At 58.3% G+C, this 22158-nt stretch overlaps 2 protein-coding genes across 3 annotated transcripts; one reads left to right on the forward strand and one right to left on the reverse strand.

Moving 5' to 3' along the window:
- The first annotated feature begins 4672 nt into the window (after positions 1-4672).
- On the forward strand, positions 4673-7053 carry LOC142823712 (lysozyme C-like). Its single transcript, XM_075914919.1, has 4 exons — positions 4673-4859; positions 5245-5394; positions 6103-6181; positions 6520-7053. Exons 1-4 carry the CDS (start codon positions 4706-4708, stop codon positions 6578-6580), a joined length of 444 nt encoding a protein of 147 aa, XP_075771034.1. The 5' UTR covers positions 4673-4705; the 3' UTR covers positions 6581-7053.
- Positions 7054-9999: 2946 nt separating this feature from the next.
- LOC142823715 (uncharacterized) lies at positions 10000-21921 on the reverse strand. Of its 2 annotated transcripts, none has more exons than XM_075914922.1 (11): positions 21829-21921; positions 19542-19687; positions 18245-18371; positions 17151-17201; positions 16952-17029; positions 16334-16390; positions 13853-13912; positions 13605-13669; positions 12589-12655; positions 11817-11863; positions 10000-10288 (listed from the first exon to the last, which is right to left on the reverse strand). In XM_075914922.1, exons 2-11 carry the CDS (start codon positions 19679-19681, stop codon positions 10087-10089), a joined length of 894 nt encoding a protein of 297 aa, XP_075771037.1. In that variant the 5' UTR covers positions 19682-19687; positions 21829-21921; the 3' UTR covers positions 10000-10086. The 2 variants fall into 2 exon arrangements, with proteins under 2 accessions (XP_075771037.1, XP_075771038.1); XM_075914923.1 differs by having other exon boundaries at positions 19542-19682; positions 21829-21903.
- Between the last annotated feature and the right edge of the window lie 237 nt (positions 21922-22158).

The following is a 22158-nucleotide window of genomic DNA, read 5'->3' on the forward strand; positions in this document are numbered from 1 at the left end:
ATCCTCTTTGGAACCTCCCTTCAGGAAGTTGAAGGCTGCTCTCAAATCCCCCCTCACTCTTCTCTTCTGCAGACTAAACAAACCCAAATCCCTCAGCCTCTCCTCATAAGTCATGTGTTCAGCCCCCTAATCATTTTGGTCGCCCTCTGCTGGACCCTCTCCAGTGCGTCCACATCCTTTTTGTAGTGGGGGGCCCAGAACTGGACACAATACTCCAGATGTGGCCTCACCAGAGCTGAATAAAGGGGAATGATGACATCTCTGGATCTGCTGGCAATGCTCCTCCTAATGCATCCTAATATGCCATTAGCCTTCTTGGCTACAAGGGCGCCCTGTTGACTCATCTCCAGCTTCTCATCCATTGTAACCCCCAGGTCCTTTTCTGCACCTTCCCGGCCCAGTGCGAACACTGCGCTCTGTGAAACTCTTGGAGTTGTTAGCACCTTCCAAACCACCATGTGCTGGACAGGAGGGAGTCACTGAGCCAGACCTGGAGATAGACAGGTCATCCCACCTCCATCTCCAGGCTGCTGAGAGCCTTCCTCCCCCTCCCCCTTAGGCCACACTGCAGCCCATGGGGGAAACCGAGGCCCACAGGGGCTTTGTACAGAATATTTCATCCGATTCCCACGCATTGCTCCCACTTGTGGCAGGAGGCTGGGGGTGAATTCTCCCTGCCTCCTTGGACAAAATGGAAAGGGGACTTGACATAGGATGTACCCCGGGGCCAATTCAGCCTGGGACTTGGTAGAACTTTTTAAACATGCCCCCCACCCCCAGGAGTTCACCACCAAACAATTGTCCAAAGCGGGGGGGGGGGGGAGCAACTTCTCCCTTTTCCAGCCTCACAGGGAGGTTTTCCTGAAAGATCCGCCCTGGGAAATATTTAGGGGGCAGGGCTATGGGCTGGGGAGGTCAGACTGGACGGCCGTCCTGGTTCCTTCTGGGCAGGGCAGCTGTGGACTGAGCCATCTCTCTGTGGGCATGCAGGGGACCCATCTGGCCTAGAGAAGCTCCCCTGCTCGTTCCGGTCCGTTTCCAAACCAATCTCATGCTTCAGGGTTTAGTCTCATGCTTCAGGGTCAGGAAGGATTTCCACACGCACCTCAGGATGTACAATGGGCCAGATGAATTCTGGGTCCCCCCTCCCCTCCTCTATTCACCTCTCTCATTGTCACCCTCCACAGTCATGGGATCTGTCGGCACAGCTCCAGCTTTTTGTCCAGGGCAGAGGACGGCCGCACCCACAAACCAGCCTGTTCCTTTCTAGCTGTCGCAGCAGCTGTGTCACTCCCCTCCCACCTTTGTCTGGTGGAGACATAGGGCGGGTCCCCATTACCTGCTCATGCCCCAGGGTGGAGGGTTGGGAGGCGTGGATGGAAACTGAGAATCCAGGAACCCTCATCTCAGTTTTGATTTGGGTTTCGGTCCAACAAGGATTTGAAACCTCGTTGCTCCCCGTTTCTCGGGGGAGATGGACAGAGAACCAGAGCAGGGAAAGATGTGCACAAGGTCATACAGAGCTCGGGAGAGAACTCAGGAGTCCTGGCTCCCAGCCCTTCCACCCCTCTCAGTCATGTCTACACATGGCTACACTAACAAAGAGGTGAGGTTCCTTGGATGTATGTCATCCCCTTAAACATCCGACAACCAGACAATGCAAACAGACTACAAAAAGAGACGAAGAGTGTGTACATCTCAGCCACTGTGGGAAGGGCAGACTTAAGCTACGCGTGGTAACAAGGCTTGTCCCCAAAGAGGGCAGAGTTAAGGTGACAAAGGCAGCCTTAACAGTGGATTTCTCTGCTTTCACTCATGTGAGTTATGTTCCACGGAGCCGTTCTGCGAGAGAACGACCGATCACCACACAACGCTGACTCAGTTGGAGTTCTGCTACTGACTTTTCGAGCTTGTTGAGCAGGAAGAGGCATGCTCCTGGCACAGAGTAGTAGTGTAGCCTGATCAGCTAATGCATTCGGGCAACTTAGTCATTACCCTTTCATTATTTATTGCTATGCCAGTTCTTTCCTTTCTGGGCTGCTGAGTCTCGTTGGCTGGTCACACACATGAGCAAGACATGGGATTTTCCTAGTGCCTCTCTCCATCCTCTTAGGGACCCCCCGGCAGGGCGTTGAAGGCTGCTCTCAAATCCCCCCTCACTGGCCTGCAGAATAAAAAGCCCAAATCCCTCAGCCTCTCCTCATAAGTCGTGTGCTCCAGCCCCCTCAACATTTTCGTTACCCTCCTTGGGACCCTTTCCATTGCATCCACGTCCTTTTCCAGTTGGGGCAGGTTGGCTTGGAGGGTGTTTTTGAAGTGTCCTTTTTGCCCGACCTTCATCCATTGGCCGCAGCACCGTTAGGAGAACGTGACCCAATTCAGGAGTCAATCTTCCGGCATCCAAAGAACATGCCCAGCCCAACGACATTGGAAGGGGGATGGTCTGCACATCCAGCGCATGTCTTTTCCACAGGCTGGATCGACAGGCAGCAATCAATCCAGTGGGGGTAGATTGATCACGTCTAGCATAGACATGATAAATCAATTGCTGAGCACTCTCCCCTCCAGTGCACTACCAAAACTAGGAGAGTTAGCAGAGTTGACGGGAGAGCATCAGTGGTCACCTTGGCGCAGTGAAGGGGGGATAAGAGAGAGGTCTAGAAAACCACCACTGGGGTGAAGAAAGTGAATAAGGAAAAGTTATTTACTTGGTCCCATAACACAAGAACTGAGGGAGTCACCAAATGAAATGAATCAGTAGAGTGTGAAACAAACAAAAAGAAAGGGCTTCTGTCCCCAATGAACAGTCAACCTGTGGAACTCCCTGCCAGAGGATGTTGTAAAGTCCAAGACTAGAAGAGGATTCAAAAGAGAGCTAGATAAGTTCATGAAGCTATTAGCCAGGATGGGCAGGAATGGTGTCCCTTGCTTCTGGGAATGGGTGACGGGAGGAATAACGTGAGGATTCCCTGTTCTGTTCACTCCCTCTGGGGCACCTGGCATTGTCTGCTGTGGGCAGACAGGAAACGGGGCTGGATGGGCCTTTGGTCTGACATGTCATATAAAAAGCCATAGGTAGGCTTGCAGGGGTTACATTTGTATTCCTCTAGGCCAGTCATGAGCCCTGCTGGTGAAAATACCAGGTGTTCTTTATCAGATGGCCTTCATCAACTGCAACTCCCTATGCTTGCTAGCTGAGCGCTGAGTATGGGATAAATAACAGGACCTCGGTTCTCTGCCCCGCAGGAACGTTGAGAGTAGCATTGGGCCACTATGCGCACGCCCGGTAAACACCTGAGTATGACTAGTGTAAGGAGTCCCGTGTCCTGTGAGTCTCACCAGGGACCTAGACCTCGGAGGGTGGCCTGGATTCCTCCAGCTGGAGCCATGCCCGCTGCAGCTGGGTGCGAGGTGACCGGAATGGGACTCCCCGCAGACTGAAGGGGTGGAAGCATTTCCAAGTGCCCGTTACTCTTTTATGCATTGCTCTGCCGATGCTTATTGGCAGGGCTCGCCGAGCGGCAGCGAGCCCCACTCGCCAGCCACGCGGTTCTGCGCTGTGCGCGTGCGCAGATCACTCTGCGCCAGCTCTTCCGGGGTGTAATCGACTCGCCACAGGCGAGTCGATTACATTGTTTGCCGAGCCCTGCTTATTGGCCTATTACTTTGCAGTAGCTGTGTAACCATCTGGCACTATTAAGCCTGTAATAATAGTGATGCAGTGAGATTAATAAAAGCAGCTCTGTATTGAAGCGAATCCATAATCCTCATGGGTCCTGGCCCTGTGAGTTGGCATGACCCAATATAGCCGTTCTTATGTTCTTGTACCTCTCAGCCTTGTAGACGTATCAAACCCAATTTTAAGTGGAGTCAACACCTTAGTCCGAAAATGCCTTTATCTTAGGTGGGATCTTGTTCTTAAATGATTCTTAAGTTAATTGAAGGGTGAGCTCACAGCCACCAATCCCCATGAGGGGCGTGACTCACGGCATCATTACACCCTGTCCGTGTAACAGCACCAGGCCACAAATGGAAACTGGCTTCGGGGTGGGGGCTGCAACTCAGGACCCCGGGGTATAACGACCTCTAATTTGGCTCTCCAAGGCTGCCCTGCATCCCCACGAGCCCCGGCCGATTCCAAGGCCGGCCGAGGAACCGTTGCGAAGTTCCAGCGCGTGGAAACCCTCCAGCCTGGTCCAGCCCGGGCCGTGCTCACCCCCCAGGGAACGGGCTCTGAAATGCTGCTTTGGGTTTGGGGACCCCGAAGGTTTCGCGGGCGCCGGGCGCTGCCTCAGCTCCAGCTCAGCCCACCGAGGCCAGTGTGATCGGCCTCGCAGCAACACCCCGGGAACTGTCTGGAAAAGGGCCATTTGGGGGGGGGGGGATCCCTCCAGTGCCCATAGCTCAGACCAGCCCAAATCGGGGTCACTCCCCTGCCCCCAACCCATCTGGAGGGGCCCAACTTTCAAAGGGCTCTGCTGAAGCTGGCAGCTTTCGGAGGCCTGGGAAAGGAGCAATTTGTAACCAGAAGTCCCTGGCACACCCTAAATTGCCGTGTGGGAGGTGGCTGCTGAGAACAGACACGCCTGGGCGGCTGCCTGGCACCGTGCCCGGCAGGATGTGCCAGGGCCGTGGGCCGCCTGCCTCGGAGCCGGGATAAAAGGGGGAACCCGGGAGCGGCAGCTCAGACGCCCCATCGGACACCATGAAATCGCTGCTGCTCTTCGGCCTCCCTCTTCTCCTCCTCCTGGCCGTGGCGCCCCCCGGCTGCCGGGGCGTTCGCATAGACCGGTGCAAGCTGATCCGGATGCTGAAGAAGCATGGGATGGAGGGTTTCGTCGGGAAAACGGTGGCTGATTGTGAGTGGGAACATCCCCAGCCCTGCTGCCCCATCTACCCCCCTGCCGGGGCCGATTCCCCAAATCCCCACTCCCCCTCCTTGCAAACAATCAACGCGTTGCCCCTAGCTGCCAGCCAGCCGCTGTGGGGGAGGGGAGTGGGACGTAGCAGCCTGGGGGTGTTCCCCCCGGTGGAAATCCCTTCTCAGTGGGGTGGGGAACAACCCTGGATTTCCCGTGGGCTCTAACCACTAGGCATCTGGCTGTCACCAGTGGGTGCGCTCCCAGCCTGATCGGGAGATGGGGAGGTAGACTGGCTTGGCAGCAGGATAGCCGGCGGTGGTGGGAGACTGCACCTCTAGCTGGAGGGGGGTTCCCCTCTCACCCAGCTCCTGCCCACACGCAGGGGTCTGCCTGGTGCAACACGAGAGCAATTATAACACCAACGTCGTCAGCCCCACCCGGGACTACGGGATCTTCCAGATCAACAGCAGATACTGGTGCAACGACGGGCGGACAAAGAAGCCTCCCAACGTTTGCCGCATGCCCTGCAGCAGTAAGAGGGACTGGGTGTGGGGGGAACCGCCTGGTGTAGCCACATCACCCCTGCACGTCTACCCCCATCCAGCCAGCCACTGAGCCATCCCTCATCTGTCTGCCTTCCCCTACCTCACTCTGTGAATGTCTGTCCACCTGCAACACCCGCACCCACCCAGCCACCCCTCCTTCCGTGTCCGCCCCTTCACCCGTCCGTCCATCCCCATCACACACCTTCCCCTGTCTCACCCTCTGTCTGTCCACCTGCATCACTCCCCACCCAGCACCCTTCCTTCCGTGTGTCTGCCCTTCACCCATCCGTCCATCCCCATCACACACCTTCCCCTGCCTCACCCTCTGTCTGTCCACCTGCATCACCCCCCACCCAGCACCCCTCCTTCCGTGTCCGCCCCTTCACCCGTCCGTCCATCCCCATCACACACCTTCCCCTGCCTCACCCTCTGTCTGTCCACCTACCACACACCTTCCATCTCCACACCCACCTTCCATCCGTCCGTCCATCCCACGCCCACCTTCCATCCGTCCGTCCGTCCGTCCATCCATCCCACATCCACCTTCCATCCATCCATCCCACACTTGCCTTCCATCCATCCATCCATCCATCCCACACCCACCGTCCATCCATCCACCTTCCCACCCCCCCGCCTCCGATGGTCCCTACCCCTCCTCTGGCCCCATGGCTCACCCCAGCCCCTCTTCCCTACAGAGCTGCTGGATAACAACATCGAGGATGACATCAGATGTGCTAAGATCATTGCCAAGCAGTCAAATGGCCTCACACCCTGGTGAGTTTCGCTGGTGCTCGGGGGGGGGGGGGAGGTGAGAGTGTCCTGGCTGGGTCCCCCAAGGGAAGCAGCAAATGGGGGAGATTTGGGTCTCGTACCTCCAGAATCCTGGCTCCCTGCCTCTTCCCCAGCTCTAACCACTAAACCCCACTCCCCTCCAGGGCTGGGAGAGAACCCAGGTGTCCTGGCTCCCAGCTCCCTCCTTCTAGCCCGCCAGACTCCTCTTCCCTCCCATCTGACACTGGTACCAGAGCGTAGGGTCCACCCCCCCCCACTTCTTTGGGGCCAGCTCACAGCCCCCTCCTCCCCCTGACTTGCTCTCTGCTCTTCTCCTGCAGGGTCGCCTGGAGGAGGCGCTGCAAGGGGAAGAACTTGAAGCCGTACGTGAAGGGATGCTAACGCCCAGAGCCAGCTGCACCGACAGCTGGAGTGGGGGGGATATGGGATGCAGGGACAGACAGAAGGGAGCAGGTGGGCATAGATACTGGGGTAATTATGAGGATGGAGGGGAAGATAAGCATAGGGAGAGATGGCAGATTGAGGGACCAGGGGCCAGAAGGGCAGGGCCAAAGGGACAGGGAGTTGGCAGAGGGAAGGGACTGGCAGGGGGAAGGTGACTGGCAGGGGGTGGGCAGTGCCCAGAGGGTCAGCAGACCATAGTGAGCTCAGCTAGGCCCGTGTGGGGACAGACTGAAGTTGGATCAAGAGGGCTGGACAGCAAAGGCCTTGAGGTGCCCCCTGGCCCCATGGAAGAAGCCGCCCGGGGGGCTGGGTTGACCCATCCCCATCTCGGTCTCACAGGGCCTGTACCCAAAGCGCCCAGCTGTGTGGGGCGGGGACCCCCCCTTCCCAATAAACACTGAACATCTGCACCAAGAGCGATGTGTCTTTGTCCGGCCAGCAGGCGACACCGGGCCTGGGGGAGGGGACATTTCGGGGCTAGGAGGCTGGGCTCCGGGGTTCTCTTCCCAGCTTGGGGAAGGGAGTGGGGGCTAGTGGTTATAGGCACACGAGCAGCCCAGTTCAGCCCCTGCAGGGCCTCAATGCAACATCTGCCCAGCCTCTTCCTTTTTCTGTGCCGCACTGGGAAAGAAAAGTCGGGGAGAGCGAGCGACACGGGATTGGGAAGCGCGAACCCCAGGCTACTCGCTCTGCTCCCCCACATAGAATCACAGTATAGAGGGTGCTGGGTGCTGCCGGGAGGGCAGGGGACGGGCCTTGATGCCCTCCCGAGGCCCTGAGAGACATCTGTCCACCCTGCTCTTCCATTTGAGGCAGGAACCCTCCTCACAGCCCTCCACTGGTGGCCGAGGGGCAGAGGTCTGCTTGGGCTAGTGTAGCTGGCTGGAGAAGGGTGCTGCCAGTCTGGGGGGGCTCTGTGGATAGAAACCTCCATGTGTGTCACAAGTGGGGCTGTTGCACGGATGATCAGTCCGCACAACAGCCCTGCAGGCCGGGCTTACACGGAACAATGAATTCACAGCAGACAAAAGGTGCCTGTAACCAACTTTATTACAAGCCACTGAGAAGCCGTTCAAAGCCAGGTTTAAATCGAGTCGTTAGCGATTAAAAAGCAGGTCAAAAGCAATACTTAACGGGAAGGCTCAAAGCCGCCCAAATGGGTGCGATGGGGTGAACTAGGCTCCCCAGCTGGAGGCTTTGTGGGCCTGCCACACCGTGCCCCAGAAAAGGCAGTAGAGAGGTCCTCCAGGGAGCCTAGAGTGGCTGCAGAGGCAGCAGCCAATCAGGGCCGTGCAAGCCAATATAAAGCTGCGGGGCCAGCGTCAGGCCGTGCCTCTTGGGCGCTCAAGAGGTGGAGTCTGGGCGGGGGCCGGGGGCCAGGAGAGTAGCACAGCAGGGCATGCAGGCCCACACACACGGCCAGGGGGGCCGCGCCTGAGAGGAAGGTGCCGCTCCCATCGCATGGGGCCATTCACCCCCCTCCGTGCCCACTTCCAAAGGGCTCTGCCCACGCTGGCGGGGTTCAAAGGCCTGGGAAACCAGCAGCCTCTGAGCTCCTGGCACATCCTGAATTGTCGTGGGGGAGGCGGCTGCTGAGAACAGACACGCCCGAGCGGGTGCCCCTGGCACCGTGCCGAGCCGGGGGCACCGGGCTGCCTGCCTGGGAGCCGGGATCAAAGCCCCCATCCCGGCTCAGACGCCCTGTCGGACACAGCCTCGGCCGCCATGACATCGCTGCTGCTCTTCGGCCTCCCCTGGCCGGCGCGCCCCCCTGCTGCCGGGGCCCTGTGGCCCGGTGCGGGCTGAAGCGATTGCTCCAGGTGGAGGGCTTCGTCGGAACAACGGTGGCTGACTGTGTGGGGGACCATCCCCTCCCCCCCATCGTCCCATGGGGCCCAGCCCTACAGCCCCCCTTTACCCTCCCCCCCTTCCGCTGCCAGGGCCAATGGGTCCCAGCTCCTAGCAAATAGTTTGTGTGCCAGTGCTAACTCCCAGCCAGCTGTGGGGGGATGGGGGTGGGGGGACACCCCGTCTGGCTCTGGGGCCCAGGCATTCTCCCTCCCCATATGCATTTCCAATCCCTTCTCCATGGCAGGGCAAAGAGCCCGGATTTCCCATGTGCCATGGGTGGGGTCCAGGTGAATTAGGAGCCTCCAGGAGCAGGGGGCCGTGGGTCTAGCCGGTAGGAGGTCAGGGAGGGGGACCCCCCGCTCACCTTGCCCCTCTCCGCACGCAGGGGTCTGCCTGGCCAAGCATGAGAGCGGCTACAGCCGCAAGGCCGTTGGCCTCCACCCGGACAGCAGCCGGGACTTTGGGATCTTCCAGATCAACAGCCAGAGCTGGTGCCAGAGCGGGCAGGGGCAGGAGCAGGGGCAGGAGCAGGGGACCACCAATGGCTGCATCATTCCCTGCAGCAGTAAGGGGGCAGAGGGAAGGGCTTGTCGGGCAGGGTTGGGCTTTCTTCTCCCCCGGCTCTCCATCCAGTGTCCATCCGTCATGCCCCTCCCTCCATCAATCTATCTGCTGGTCACGCCCCCTCATCGACCTGGCCGGCTGCCACGCCCCCTCATCCACCCGCCTGCCACGCCCCCTCATCCACCTTCCTGCCACGCCCCCTCATCCACCCGCCTGCCACGCCCCCTCATCCACCTTCCTGCCACGCCCCCTCATCCACCCGCCTGCCACGCCCCTTCATCCACCTTCCTGCCACGCCCCCTCATCCACCCGCCTGCCACGCCCCCTCATCCACCCGCCTGCCACGCCCCCTAATCCACCCGCCTGCCACGCTTCCGATCCATTCACCTGCCACTGATCCAATGGAGCTATGACCCATGGACCTCAGCTGGGGGGCTGGCCCCATTGACTTCGCCCTTATACCACATAGATTCTGGTACATGGATCAGCCCCTCCCGTATCCATCCTTCCACTTGTTGACGCTGGGAGATGGGGGTCAGGACACACCCGGTAAATAACATCTGCAGCCGTTCCCGTCCCCCCCAACATGAGTGGGCACCTCCCCTCTGCTGGGCCCGGGGCACTTACTAGGCCTAGTGGAGTTAGGTAGCCCAAATCAGGGGTGGGAGGAGAGATTCAGAGGTGGCTGCTTGTGTGCCTCAGTTTCCCCTGCTTCTCCACAGCCTGGAGGAGAAGAACCTCCCCCGAGAGACAGGCCTGCACCCAGGAGGAGCCGGGCAGCTCCCAGTAGGGCGGTGGGGTGGGTCCCAGAGGACTAATGGATAAGGTATCTTCCTCTGGAGCTTGGAATTGTGGGTAGTAGGGGGTTTGCTGAAGCCTGTGGGGTAGGGTCAGCCCCACAAGACACGGGGCCAATCCGGTGATGTCCCCGAGGCCTCACGTGGTGGTTAAATAATTTAATCACCCAGGGGCCTCTGCCGGGTTCTCCTCCACGCACCCCTGCCTGGTGCGTGTGTGGTGCGGGGGGCTCAGAAGGGCAGGAGCCCCTGGCTGTGCAGGGTGAGGTGGCCGCTCAGGCCGGAGGCCAGCCGGTCGTAGCCGTGCTCGGAAAGCACCAGGGGCAGCGCGCGGTAGATGAACTCCCCGTCAAAGAAGTACATGTAGAGGGCGGCGACTGCCAGGAGGGAGCCGGCCAGCAGCTGGAGCCAGATGTAGAGGGAGGCCAGGGTCCTGCGGAGAAAGAGGGATCTGAGAGACTGCGGAACTCCCCGCCACTGGATTGTAAGCTCTGTAGGATCCAACCAAAGTCTAGAGGCCCAAAAGGGGCCCACTGGGACCCCACCTCCCCAGTTAGTTTTTTCTATCCAGCTCCATGACGTGGGGTCAAACCGCAGAGTCACTTTTAGTCCGCGGCACCCGGTCAGGAGTTATGGAGACCCTGGGCCAGAACCCCTGCTGGTGCCAGTCTCTGGACTCAACAGCATGACAATAAAAGACCCCAGCTGGGAAACTGGCCCCTGAGCTGTGGAGGGCATCAAACCCCAACCCGACACCAGGCAGGAGCCAACATCAAATTACTGGGGTTGGGGGCACTGGGCTGGATGGGTGGGTTATTCCACTGTCAGCCCCTAGGGGGCAGATTGCACCTTCCACTGCATTAGATGGCAGCAGCCTCTATCAGGAGACCAGATACCGGGGTAGATGGGCTGGTGCATTTCAATCATATCATAGAATCATAGAACATTAGAACTGGAAGGGACCTCGAGAGGTCATCAAGTCCAGTCCCCTGCCCCCATGGGAGGACCCAGCACCATCTAGATCATCCCTGACAGGTGTCTGTCCAAACTGCTCTTAAATATCTCCAGAGAGGGAGATTCCACAACCTCCCTCAGCAATTTATTCCAGGGTTTCACCACCCCAACAGGCAGGAAGTTTCCCTTCATGTCCAACCTAAACCTCCCTTGCTGCAGTTGAAGCCCATTGCTTCTTGTCCAATCCTCAGAGGCCAAGGAGAACAATTTTTCTCCCTCCTCCTTGTGACACCCTTTTAGATATTTGAAAAGTTCTATCCTGTCCCCTCAGTCTTCTCCTTTCCAAACTACACAAGCCCAGTTCTTTCACTCTTCCCTCCTAGCTCCTGTTCTCTAGACCTTTCATCAGTCTTGTTGCTCTTCTCTGGACCTCCAATTTCTCCACATCTTTCCTGAAATGCGGTGACCAGAACTGGACCCAGTACTCCAACTGAGGCCTAATCAGCGCAGAGTAGAGGAAGAATGACTTCTCGTGTCTTGCTCACAGCTCTCCTGTTCATGCCTCCCAGAATCAGGTTTGGTTTTTTTGCAACAGCATCACACTGCGTGTGGTCCACTCTGACCCCTAGATCCCTTTCTGCTGGACTCCTTCCTAGACAGTCGCTTCCCATTCTGTGTGTGTGACACGGATTGTTCCTCCCTAAGTGGAGCACTTTGCATTGGTCCTTATTCAACTTCACCCTGTTTACCTCCGACCATTTCTCCAGTGCGTCCAGATCAGTTTGAATTATGATCACGATGGACTCACTGATTAATGGCCTCCAATGGGGAAAAGCCCCAGGAAAAGCTGGGAAGAAATGAGTAATCAGCACGCAAGGAAGTGACGGCTCCGGGGACCAGCTGGGAAATGGTAACGGAGCCACGGCCCCGAATCAACCAGGAGAAGAATGCGGCTGCTGGACCGCACGGTGGAGATCCCTGCCCGGAGCCGCACACCCAGCACTCACCACAGCCAGTAGGCAACGCCGCGTTTCTTCGCCACCAGGCGCGTCTCCTGTGGAAGCACCGGCGGGAAGCTTTGTTAGGGGTCGCATTGCAGCGGGGCTGGGCCTCCGCGGAGACCTGGGCCCTGGTTGCACGCTCGGCGCAGCACGGAAACCGACTGAGGTCGACACCCTGTCACACCAGGCGCTGCCCAGACCCCGGCCGAGATCAGGGCCCTGTCAGGCCAGGCGCAGCCCAGACCCCGGCCGAGATCAGGGCCCGTCGGGCCAGGCGCAGCCCAGACCCCGGCCGAGATCAGGGCCCGTCGGGCCAGGCGCAGCCCAGACCCCGGCCGAGATCAGGGCCCGTCGGGCCAGGCGCAGCCCAGACCCCGGCCGAGATCAGGGCCCGTCGGGCCAGGCGCAGCCCAGACCCCGGCCGAGATCAGGGCCCGTCGGGCCAGGCGCAGCCCAGACCCCGGCCGAGATCAGGGCCCGTCGGGCCAGGCGCATCCCAGACCCCGGCCGAGATCAGGGCCCGTCGGGCCAGGCGCATCCCAGACCCCGGCCGAGATCAGGGCCCGTCGGGCCAGGCGCATCCCAGACCCTGGCTGAGCAACAGTTCCTGTCCCCAGCGGCTTCCAGTCTAACTAGCCAAGACCAACCACGGCAGGACTGTCTCTCCCCGGTTCCACGGAGGGGACCCAAGGCTCCCGGGAGTGGGCAACGCTGGGAATTGGCTCCCAGCCCCAGTTCACCCCCCGACTTCCCCCCCTCCCTGCCCAGGCATCCTTACCAGCTTGGCCTCCACGATCTCGCACAGCAGCGAGCCGGAGAGGTCCTCGCCCTCCTCCAGCTTCTGGCTGCGGGAGACAAGAGGGAGACATGGGAGGGCGCTAGCCCAGGGAGCTAGCAGAGTCGTCCCGGGGATGCACCTGCTCCAGCCATGGGCTGGGTTCTCCCAGCTCTACAGGGCGCTCGGTGCTGCCGAGAGGGCAGGGGACTGGACCCGGTGACCTCTGTTGGTCCCTGCCCGGGCTAGAGTTCTGTGCTTCTACCTCTGTCTGAACCTACCGCTGTGGGACGCTGGAGAATTTGTCTTCCTTAGGGTTCGGTCAATTACAATTACAGGCGGGGAGGGAATGGGAACCGGCTCTGGGCCCCTCCCCTCCCGTCGGCCTGGACCCAGGTCCCACCAGCTGGGGGTCTGGCCCCATGGACTCCAATGGAGCTAGGGCCCATGGACCCAGCGGGGGTCTGGCCCCATGGACTCCAATGGAGCCAGGGCCCATGGACCCAGCGGGGGTCTGGCCCCATGGACTCCAATGGAGCTAGGGCCCATGGACCCAGCGGGGGTCTGGCCCCATGGACTCCAATGGAGCTAGGGCCCATGGACCCAGCGGGGGTCTGGCCCCATGGACTCCAATGGAGCTAGGGCTCATGGACCCAGCGGGGGTCTGGCCCCATGGACTCCAATGGAGCTAGGGCCCATGGACCCAGCGGGGGTCTGGCCCCATGGACTCCAATGGAGCTAGGGCTCATGGACCCAGCGGGGGTCTGGCCCCATGGACTCCAATGGAGCTAGGGCCCATGGACCCAGCGGGGGTTTGGCCCCATGGACTCCAATGGAGCTAGGGCCCATGGATCCAGCGGGGGTCTGGCCCCATGGACTCCAATGGAGCCAGGGCCCATGGACCCAGCGGGGGTCTGGCCCCATGGACTCCAATGGAGCTAGGGCCCATGGACCCAGCGGGGGTCTGGCCCCATGGACTCCAATGGAGCTAGGGCCCATGGACGGCGGCTCTGACTTACAGCGCGTTCTGCTGCTCCGAATCCTCCAGCTCTTCTTTCAGCTGGTTTATTTTGCTCTGCAGGACCTTAAAACAAAGGCCCAGGCCGTAAGGACACAGTGTGCCGACTGGCCTCCTCCCCCCACTCGGGCAGCCCCCCGGCCCCGCCCGGCCCGCGTGAGCGCCAGGGCCCCGGCCCCCCTCCGCCCCGCGCGCCGAGGGTCCCTGCGTCGGGCTGGGCAGCTTCTGCAGGCCAACAAAGTCCGATACCTCTTGGATCTCTCGTTGCTCCCGAATCGTCTCCGTCAGCTCGGCGGAGCGGAGCTTTTCCTGAAAGAACAGGCCCCGGTGAATGTTTGGGGCTATCCCGGGGACGCCAAAGCAAGCTGGCATGGGGGCAGTGGCACAGTAATTATATGCTAGGGAGAACAATACACCATGGAGAACAATGCCCCGTGGAGAACAATACCTCATGGAGAACCATATCCCATGGGGAGCAATAACCAACCTGTGGAGAACAATACCCTGTGGAGAACCATACCTGGTGGAGAACAATACCTCATGGAGAACGATACCCTGTGAAGAACCCCATGGAAACAATACTCCATGGACAATAATACCCTGTAGAGAACAATACCCCATGGACAATAATACCCCCTGGAGGAACAATAGCCCATGGAGAACCATATCCCATGGAGAACAATACCCTGTGAAGAACAATACCCCATGGACAACAATACCACGTGGAGAACAATACCCTGTGGAGGAACAATACCCCATGGAGAACAATACTCCATGGACAACAATACCACGTGGAGAACAATACCCTGTGGAGGAACAATACCCCATAGAGAACAATACTCCGTGGACAACAATACCACGCGGAGAACAATGCCCTGTGGAGAACAATACTCCATGGACAATAAGACCCTGTAGAGGAACAATACCTCATGAAGAACAATACCCCATGGAGAACAATACCTTATGGAGAACTCCACTTGCTCCAATGCTCTTCAGCCTCTCAGCCAGCCATATGCCCATGGGTAGCACAGAAGTTTGCATAAACCAATGATCTGACACACCCAACTGAGGCCTGTAATGGCCATGACCCCAAAGGCACCCTTACATCTGGGAGACGCCCTTCCAAACCCACATCCGAACCCATCAAGAGTCTCTACTTTCTGCCTTGACAACGTGAAACTCTCTGGCGCTCAAGTTTTGGGCTGGAACAGACGTGGCTGCCAACGTGTCGCGAGGCCGTGTCGGCCGCGTGCCCGCCTTCCGCACCAACCTCAGGAAAGTAGCCTCCAAAGCGAACTCACGACAACGGTGCCCGAAAGACAGAAGGAACCGTTGATAACAGCCATGGTGCGGAAAAGGCCCTGGGGATCGCAGTGGACAACACCCAGGATAGGAGTCAGCAGTGTGTGCCTCATGGCCAAGAAGGCTAACAGCGCATGTGGCAAAAAAAAAGCAAATCTGATTCTGGGATGCATAACCCGTGTGTTGTGAGCAAGACACGAGAGGCAAATCGTCTGTTCTACTCCATGCCTGAGCTGGAGGATTGTGTCCAGTTCTGGGCACCACGTTACAAGGAAAATGTGGGGAAATTGGAGAAGGCCCAGAGAAGAGCAACAAGGCTGATGGAAGGTCTAGAGAACAGGAGCTAGGAGGCAAGACTGAAGGAATTGGACTTGTTTAGGTTAGAAAAGAGAAGACTGAGAGGGGACATGAGAGCAGCTTTCAAGTACCTAAAAGGGTGTTACAAGGAGGGAGAAAAGTTGTTCCCCTTGGCCTCTGAGGACGGGACAAGGAGCAATGGGCTTCAACTGCAGCAAGGGAGGGTGAGGTTGGACATTCGGAAAAACTTCCTGCTTGTCAGGGTGGGCAAACACTGGAATCAATTGCCAGGGAAGGTTGTGGAATCCCCATCCCTGGAGATATGTAAGCTTGGTCCTGCCATGAGGGCAGAAGACTGGACTTGATGACTGTGACTAAGTGGGGTCTTATAGTTACCCTGTGTGTGTGCCTCAGTTTCCCTGGGCACTCCACCAGTACCTAGATGGGGATGGGAATTTCGGTGTGACAGGCTCCCACATGTACACAGTGCCCGATGGCCGTTGTAATGGGAGCCTGGGAGGGGGGCGACACCTATTGCCAGAGCAGCAGGACAAAGGCCGGAGGAGGAGCCTGGCTTGGGGGCTGGGACTAGTCAGCGTGGAGTGAGGCAGTCTGAGCTGCTTGCGTAAGCAAGAAAAGAGCCAGGCCCTAGGTCTGGGCCTCCCTCTCCCACAGACGTGGCTGCTCCTGGTTCCTGTGCTGACAAGTCTGCTCTGTGCTGTGTCCCTGTCGACTAACAAACCCTTGTGTTCTATCTGCTGGCTGTGAGCCACACTGGACTGTGGATGGGGGGGCTTGTTGAGTGCCCCACACTTTGGTGTCAATGACTTCTTGAGGCTCCTTTCAGCTCGATGATTCTGTGAATCTGATTTGAAAACACATAATCTGCTGAACATCACCGTCCTGGCGCAACGCACGAGGCCACGTTGAATGCTAAGTTATAAAACCCTTCTGTATAAGACGTGTTCCAACACTCGGGCAACAGCTTCCAAGTGATTCAGCAGAGCTGAAAGGCAAACTGATGCCTCCGCCAAGCGTCAACAAGCTGGAACAGGTGATCGCCCGGTTCAAACAGCCGCTCTTTGGCAGGCAGGAGTGTGTGAGTGGGAAATTTACATCTTGGCCCGTTACCTTGGCCAGCTCCTTCTCCTGTGTGTCTCTCTCTTCCTTGACACGCTGTAGATCCATCTAGGCACAGGGAGAGGGCCTTAAGGGGGTGGAAAGCTGGGAGGGGGGTCACCCAAACCATTTGGGGGTCACATATGTGCTCCCCTCATCCTGCCTCACTCAATTATGCAGCCCACAGGCTTCTCCTGCTGGGTTAACCCCACTTCCCTGGTGCAATAAAACCTCCCTGCCTGGACCCACCTCTGGACCCTGCAGCTGACAAACACCTGCAAACGGGAGGGGGGGGGGATCTTTCCTGCCATGGGAGCAATCGCAGGGCAGTGGCCCTGCATGGTGTGGGTCTGGGGAACAGGCAGCAGCTGACCCACATCAGGGCCCTCCCATTACACCAGGCCCTGCCCAGACCCACAGCGAATGAAATTCCCTGCGCCAAAGAGCGTGCCTGGGGTCGGAGGGGTAACTGAGGCACGGTGTGTTGTCCCAGGTCGCACAGCAGGGGTGGGGAAGAGCTGAGAACAGAACAGAGGCATCCGGCAGCCCTCTCTGGAACTCGCCCACTGGGAGGTCGCCCCGGGGGCTCCGGGCTGCCCTGCGGCCCGAGAGAGCTGGGAGTGGCCCCACCTTTAGCTGCTTCAGGGCTTGCTGCATCTCCAAGAGCTGCTGGTGGCTCCGGAAGCTGGCCTTGGTCAGGGTGAGGTTCTGCAGGAGCAAATGGAGGGGGGGAGCTGTGAAATCAAATGGCCCCCGCCCCTCCCCTCCCCTCCCCTCCCCTCCCCTCCCCTCCCCTCCCCTCCCCTCCCCATGCCCGCTGCGGCCGTACCTCGGTTGTCAGCTCCTGGATGGTGCAGCGCATCTCCTGCTTCTCCTCCTCCTGCGGACACGGGACACGTTTGCTGCCTTTCTCACTGGCGGCTGGTCACCGGACCCCAGAGGCCCCGCCCCTGCCCCGCCTCTTCCCAAGACCCCGCCCCCTGCCCCGCCTCTTCCCAAGACCCCACCCCTGCCTTGCCTCTTCCCCAAGGCTCCATCCCCTGCCCCACCTCTTCCCAAGGCCCCGCCCCTGCCCCGCCTCTTCCCAAGGCCCCACCTGCTACCCTGCCTCTTCCCCGCCCCCTGCCCGGCCTCTTCCTCAAGGCCTCAACCCTGCCCCGCCTCTTTCCCAAAGCTCCACCCCCTTTCCTGCCTTTTCCCCAAGGCCCTACCCCTTTTCCCAACTGTTTTTCCCCGTCTCCACCCCTCCTATGCATCCCCTCCCAAGGCCCTGGCCCTATTTTGCCTCCTCCTCGGAGGTCATGCCCCCTTTGCAGCCTCCTCCTGGCCCACGGCAGCCAGACTTTTGGTTCAGGTGCCATGTAAGGTTCCCACGTCCTCTTTCATCCCAGACTTGTCAGTTGAAAACAGAGCACCTGGCTACCCTTTCGAGTACCCAGATACAGAAACCAAAAACCAGCTGGGTCAGACCCGGATGGGTAGCAGCCCTACGATAGCCAGAGCGGTCAGACTTTTCTAGTTTCATCTGAAAACCTCCTTTTCCATCCCAGATGGAGCTGGCCCAAGCCTACCAGCAGCTGTGTCTCTCGCGGGCGGGGGGGGGGGGGGGGGGGGAAGAATAAGTCACGGAGCAACTCTCTCACAACCACACAACATCTGGGATAGAATAATAGAGGAACCAAAACTGATTCTGCCGCACAGCTGGCCACCACTCTAACCCACCACCCTAACCATTGGGCCATCCCTTAGAGGGAAAACTCAGCTTTGCCTGCAGTTGGTGTCAGCGGTGGGATCCCAGTGAGGCTCTCCAGTGGGAGGCTGGCAAGCTCTGCTAGATGGGGGGTGAGGACAGGCCCTGGCGGGAGTGAGGAAGAGGAAGCCAACAGGAGTAGGCGCTTCGAATCGGCCTCCCCCTCTCCTCACCAAACTCTCCTGCTGGCGTTTCAGGAGCTTGACCTCCCGCTGGACGTGCAGCAGGCTGGACTTGGCAACGTCCAGCTCCTCCCAGACGTCGTCCGTCTCCTCCGTGGTGCGCGTGGCCCTCCGCAGCCTGGGGACCCCGCAGGCAGGAGACAAGATTTCAGCCTGGACTGGAGCCAGAGATGGCCAAAATGCGCCTTCCAGGCCTGGCCTCCTGGCGGTCCCTGGCCTTGGTTCGGTCCCGAGAGCTAGCTCTTTGCTCTGCCAAGGATGCCGAGCTCCCGGTGTCTCTCGCTTGAGTCATCCCCCCGGTTCCTCTCTCAGCCCCCTTTTCCCGCTGCTCAGCGACCCACGTGAATTGCAGGCCCCGGAACCGAGCGTGGGGTCACTCCCGGCCACAGCACCTCCAGCTGCCCCTATTCCGTACACCCCAGGAGGGCCCCAGGTCTCAGCAAGAGCTCCCCCATCACCCAAAAGCTGCTCCAGCACCACCAGGCAGGGGGTAGGCCCCAGCTGGGAAGAATACCCAGCAGCCTTTGTTCCTCAGAGCCTGCGCTGGCAGCGAGCCGTAGGAAACTGCAGGTCGCTTGCTCACATGGCTGCTTCCCACCAAGCCCCAGGGGCTCAGTAGATGCCACCAGGAGAGATCTTGCCTCCCAAGCGCTGGAGCTAGTGCGTGTGTGTGTGTGTGTGTGTGTGTGTGTGGGGCCCTCCTAGCTAGCCCCAGCAGGGAGCTGCCCAGGTAAGCCCCAGGCCCTCATCCTACACTCCAAACCCTCATCCCCAACCCGAGCCGAGAGCCTATAGCCTCTCCTGTTCCCCAAACTCTAATCCACAGCCCCAACCCAGAGCTCCTCCCTAAACCTGGAGCCTGCTCCCTCAAACTTCTCATCCCCCAACCCAAAGCCTTTGCACCCCAGCCTCTGAGATAGATGTTCTCTAGACCTTTCGTTGCTCTTTTCTGGACCTTCTCCAAATCCTTCTTGAAAACTCCTGGACAGGCCCAGGAGTAAACCTAGGACCTCACCTATACCAAGCCTGCAGCTGGTGTCAGCGGTGGGATCCCAGTGAGGCACTCCAGTGGGAGGCTGGCAAGCTCTGCTAGATGAGGTAGGACAGGCCCTGAGGGGTGTGGGGGAGAGGAAGCACTACCACCGAGCTGCAGTCCTGTCTACAAAAACAGCTCCCGCTCAGGGGTGGAAAAAGTTAGTGGGGCTGCTGGTTATCAGCAAGGATGTGTTGACCCGACACCTCGCCTCTGGCTCTGGCCCTCTCCTGCCCGGCCCCACACGCCCCTCACCTGTCCGCCTCCTCCTGCACCTCGGCTCGCTCCTGTTGCAGCTGGGAATAGTCGGCCTCCAGCTGCAGCAGAGTTTCCACCAGCTCCTTGTTCTCACCCCGCTGCCTCTCCAGCGCCAGCTTCAGGTCATCCGTGTCCATCCTGCCCTGGCGGTGACAAAGAGCAGCGGGAGATGCGGGGGCAAGGGATGGGCCAGGGGACAGAGACACCCAGGATGAAGCCAGGAGAACAAAAGGAAACAAACCGTTACATATGAAATAACAGCAGAACACAAGCCTTCCTGGCTGAGGATGGCTAAAGCGGCTGGGACTTTTCAGTTTAGAAAAGAGGAGACCGAGGGGGGATAGGATAGAGGTCTATAAAATCATGAGTGGTGTGGAGAGGGCCGATAAAGAAAAGTTATGTATTAGTTCCCATAATAGAAGAACTAGAGGACACCAAATGAAATTAATGGGTAGCAGGTTTAAAACTAATAAAAGAAAGTTCTTCTTCACACAGCACATAGTCAACCTGTGGAACTCCTTGCCAGAGGAGGCTGTGAAGGCTAGGACTATAACAGAGTTTAAAGAGAAGCTAGATAATTTCATGGAAGTTAGGTCCATAAAAGGCTATTAGCCAGGGGATAGAAATGGCGTCCCTGACCTCTGTTTGTCAGAGGCTGGAGATGGATGGCAGGAAACAAATCGCTTGATCATTGTCTTTGGTCCACCCCCTCGGGGCACCTGGTGCTGGCCACTGTCGGCAGACAGGCTACTGGGCTAGATGAACCTTTGATCTGACCCGGTACAGCCGTTCTTATGTTCTTATGTGAGAGAGATCCCCAAACCCAGGCCTTTCTCCTGGCTTACATCTGAGGAACTGCCCCAGACTGAAGTGTCATTAGAGGAGGTTTCGGAACAAATCAACAAGCAAAACAGTAAAGTCCCCGGGACCGGATGGCATTCCCCCAAGAGTTCGGAAGGCAATCAAATGTGAAACTAGAACTAACTGGGGTTTGTAACCTATCCTTTAAGCCAGCGCCTGTACCTAATGATGGGAAGATAGCTAACGTGATGTCAATATTTTAAAAGGGCTCTAGAGGTGATCCTGGCAATTACAGACCGGTAAGACTAATGGCAGTACCAGGGAAAGCAGTTGAAACTATAGTAAAGAATAAAATTGTCAGACTCATAGATGAACATAATTTCTAGAGGGCAAGTCAACATGGGAAAGGGAAACCATACCTTACTAATCTGCTAGAGTTCTTTGAGGGGGTCAAGAGAAGAAGAGGGATCCAGTAGATATAGTGTACTTAGATTTCCAGAAAGCTTTTGACAAGGTCCCTCACCAAAGGCTCTTAAGCAAAGTAAGCTGTCATGGGATAAGAGAGAAGGTCCCTTCGTGGATTGAGAACTGGTTAAAAGGTAGGAAACAAAGGGTAGAAATAAATGGTCAGTTTTCAGAGCGGTGTCCCCCAAGGGTCTGTCCTGGGACCAGTCCGATTCAATCTATTTATGAATGACCTGGAGAAAGGGGTAAGCAGGGAGGTGGCAAAATCTTAGATGATACTAAACTGCTCAAGATAGTTAAGACCAGAGAAGACTGAAGAGCTTCAAAAAGATCCCACCAGACTATGTGACTGAGCAATAAAAAAGTAGTTGAAATTCAATGTTGAGACATGCAACATAATGCACATTGGAAAACTGAATCCCAGCTCTGCATAGCCAAGGATGGGGACTAATTTAGAGAGAGATCTTGGAGTCATTGTGGAGACGTCTCTGGAAATGGAAGAACATCAGAACAGCCATATGGGGTCAGACCAAAGGCCCATCCAGTCCAGTGTCCAGTCTGCCAACAGTGGCCAGTGTCAGGTGCCCCAGAGGGAGGGAACACAACAGGTAATCCTCACGTGATCCCTCCCCTGTCACCATGCAACGAATAGGCAGCAGGTGTGAATGGAACAGAAGGGAAGACATCATCATGCAGCAGCTGGTTAATCTGTGGAACTCACTGCCTGGGGATGTCGCGAGGGCTGAAAACACAACTGGGCTCAGAACAGAACCAGGCCCGTTCCTGGAGGCAGGGTCGTCCAGGCATGGCTAGTAGCCCAGATGGACAAGGACGCAACCCCATCTTGAGGGTGGGCCTACACCTCTGATGGGCTGAAGACGGTGGAAGATTGGGGAGGGGAATCTCTCCAGAGCTGTCCTGCTCTGTGCATGCCCCTGAAGGTCTGGCAGGGGCCAGGACACTGGGTGAGATGGGCCTTTGCCCCAGTATGGCCGCTCGCCCGACAGCAAAAACTCACTCAACTTCCAAGGCACTCCTCCAGTGACCCCGGGGCTGGCTGGGTGGTTCCCCGTCTCAGAGCTTTCTGAGGTCCTGGCTCCGCCCCTCCCTGGGACTGACCAGGGCTCTATGAGGTCACAATCCTGCCCTTACCCGGGGCCCAGGTAGGGCACTATGAGGTCATAGCCCCGCCCCTCCCTGGGACCAACCAGTGCTCTATGAAGTCACTGCCAGGAACTTTCTGTCATGCCTGCCTCAGTTTCCCTCTGTACTTTCCATGGCCCCTCACTGCAGGAAACGGGGCTTGAAAGCTGCTCCCAGGGCAGAGCAGGGGCTGTGGGGTGAGACG

The sequence above is a fragment of the Pelodiscus sinensis genome, unplaced genomic scaffold (assembly GCF_049634645.1).
Source record: "Pelodiscus sinensis isolate JC-2024 unplaced genomic scaffold, ASM4963464v1 ctg59, whole genome shotgun sequence".
Classification (NCBI taxonomy): domain Eukaryota; kingdom Metazoa; phylum Chordata; order Testudines; family Trionychidae; genus Pelodiscus; species Pelodiscus sinensis.

Bases quoted from the DNA above. Each gene is read 5' to 3' on its own strand.
- LOC142823712 (XM_075914919.1), top strand. From the start codon at position 4,706: ATGAAATCGCTGCTGCTCTTCGGCCTCCCTCTTCTCCTCCTCCTGGCC. The intron at 4,860-5,244 runs GTGAGTGGGAAC...GCCCACACGCAG, and splicing joins CGGGAAAACGGTGGCTGATT to GGGTCTGCCTGGTGCAACAC. The intron at 6,182-6,519 runs GTGAGTTTCGCT...CTTCTCCTGCAG, and splicing joins TCAAATGGCCTCACACCCTG to GGTCGCCTGGAGGAGGCGCT.
- LOC142823715 (XM_075914922.1), bottom strand. From the start codon at position 19,681: ATGGACACGGATGACCTGAAGCTGGCGCTGGAGAGGCAGCGGGGTGAG. The intron at 16,391-16,951 runs GTGGGGCCACTC...CCCTGTGCCTAG, and splicing joins AAGCCCTGAAGCAGCTAAAG to ATGGATCTACAGCGTGTCAA. The intron at 12,656-13,604 runs GTAAGTCAGAGC...TGTCTCCCGCAG, and splicing joins TCGGAGCAGCAGAACGCGCT to CCAGAAGCTGGAGGAGGGCG.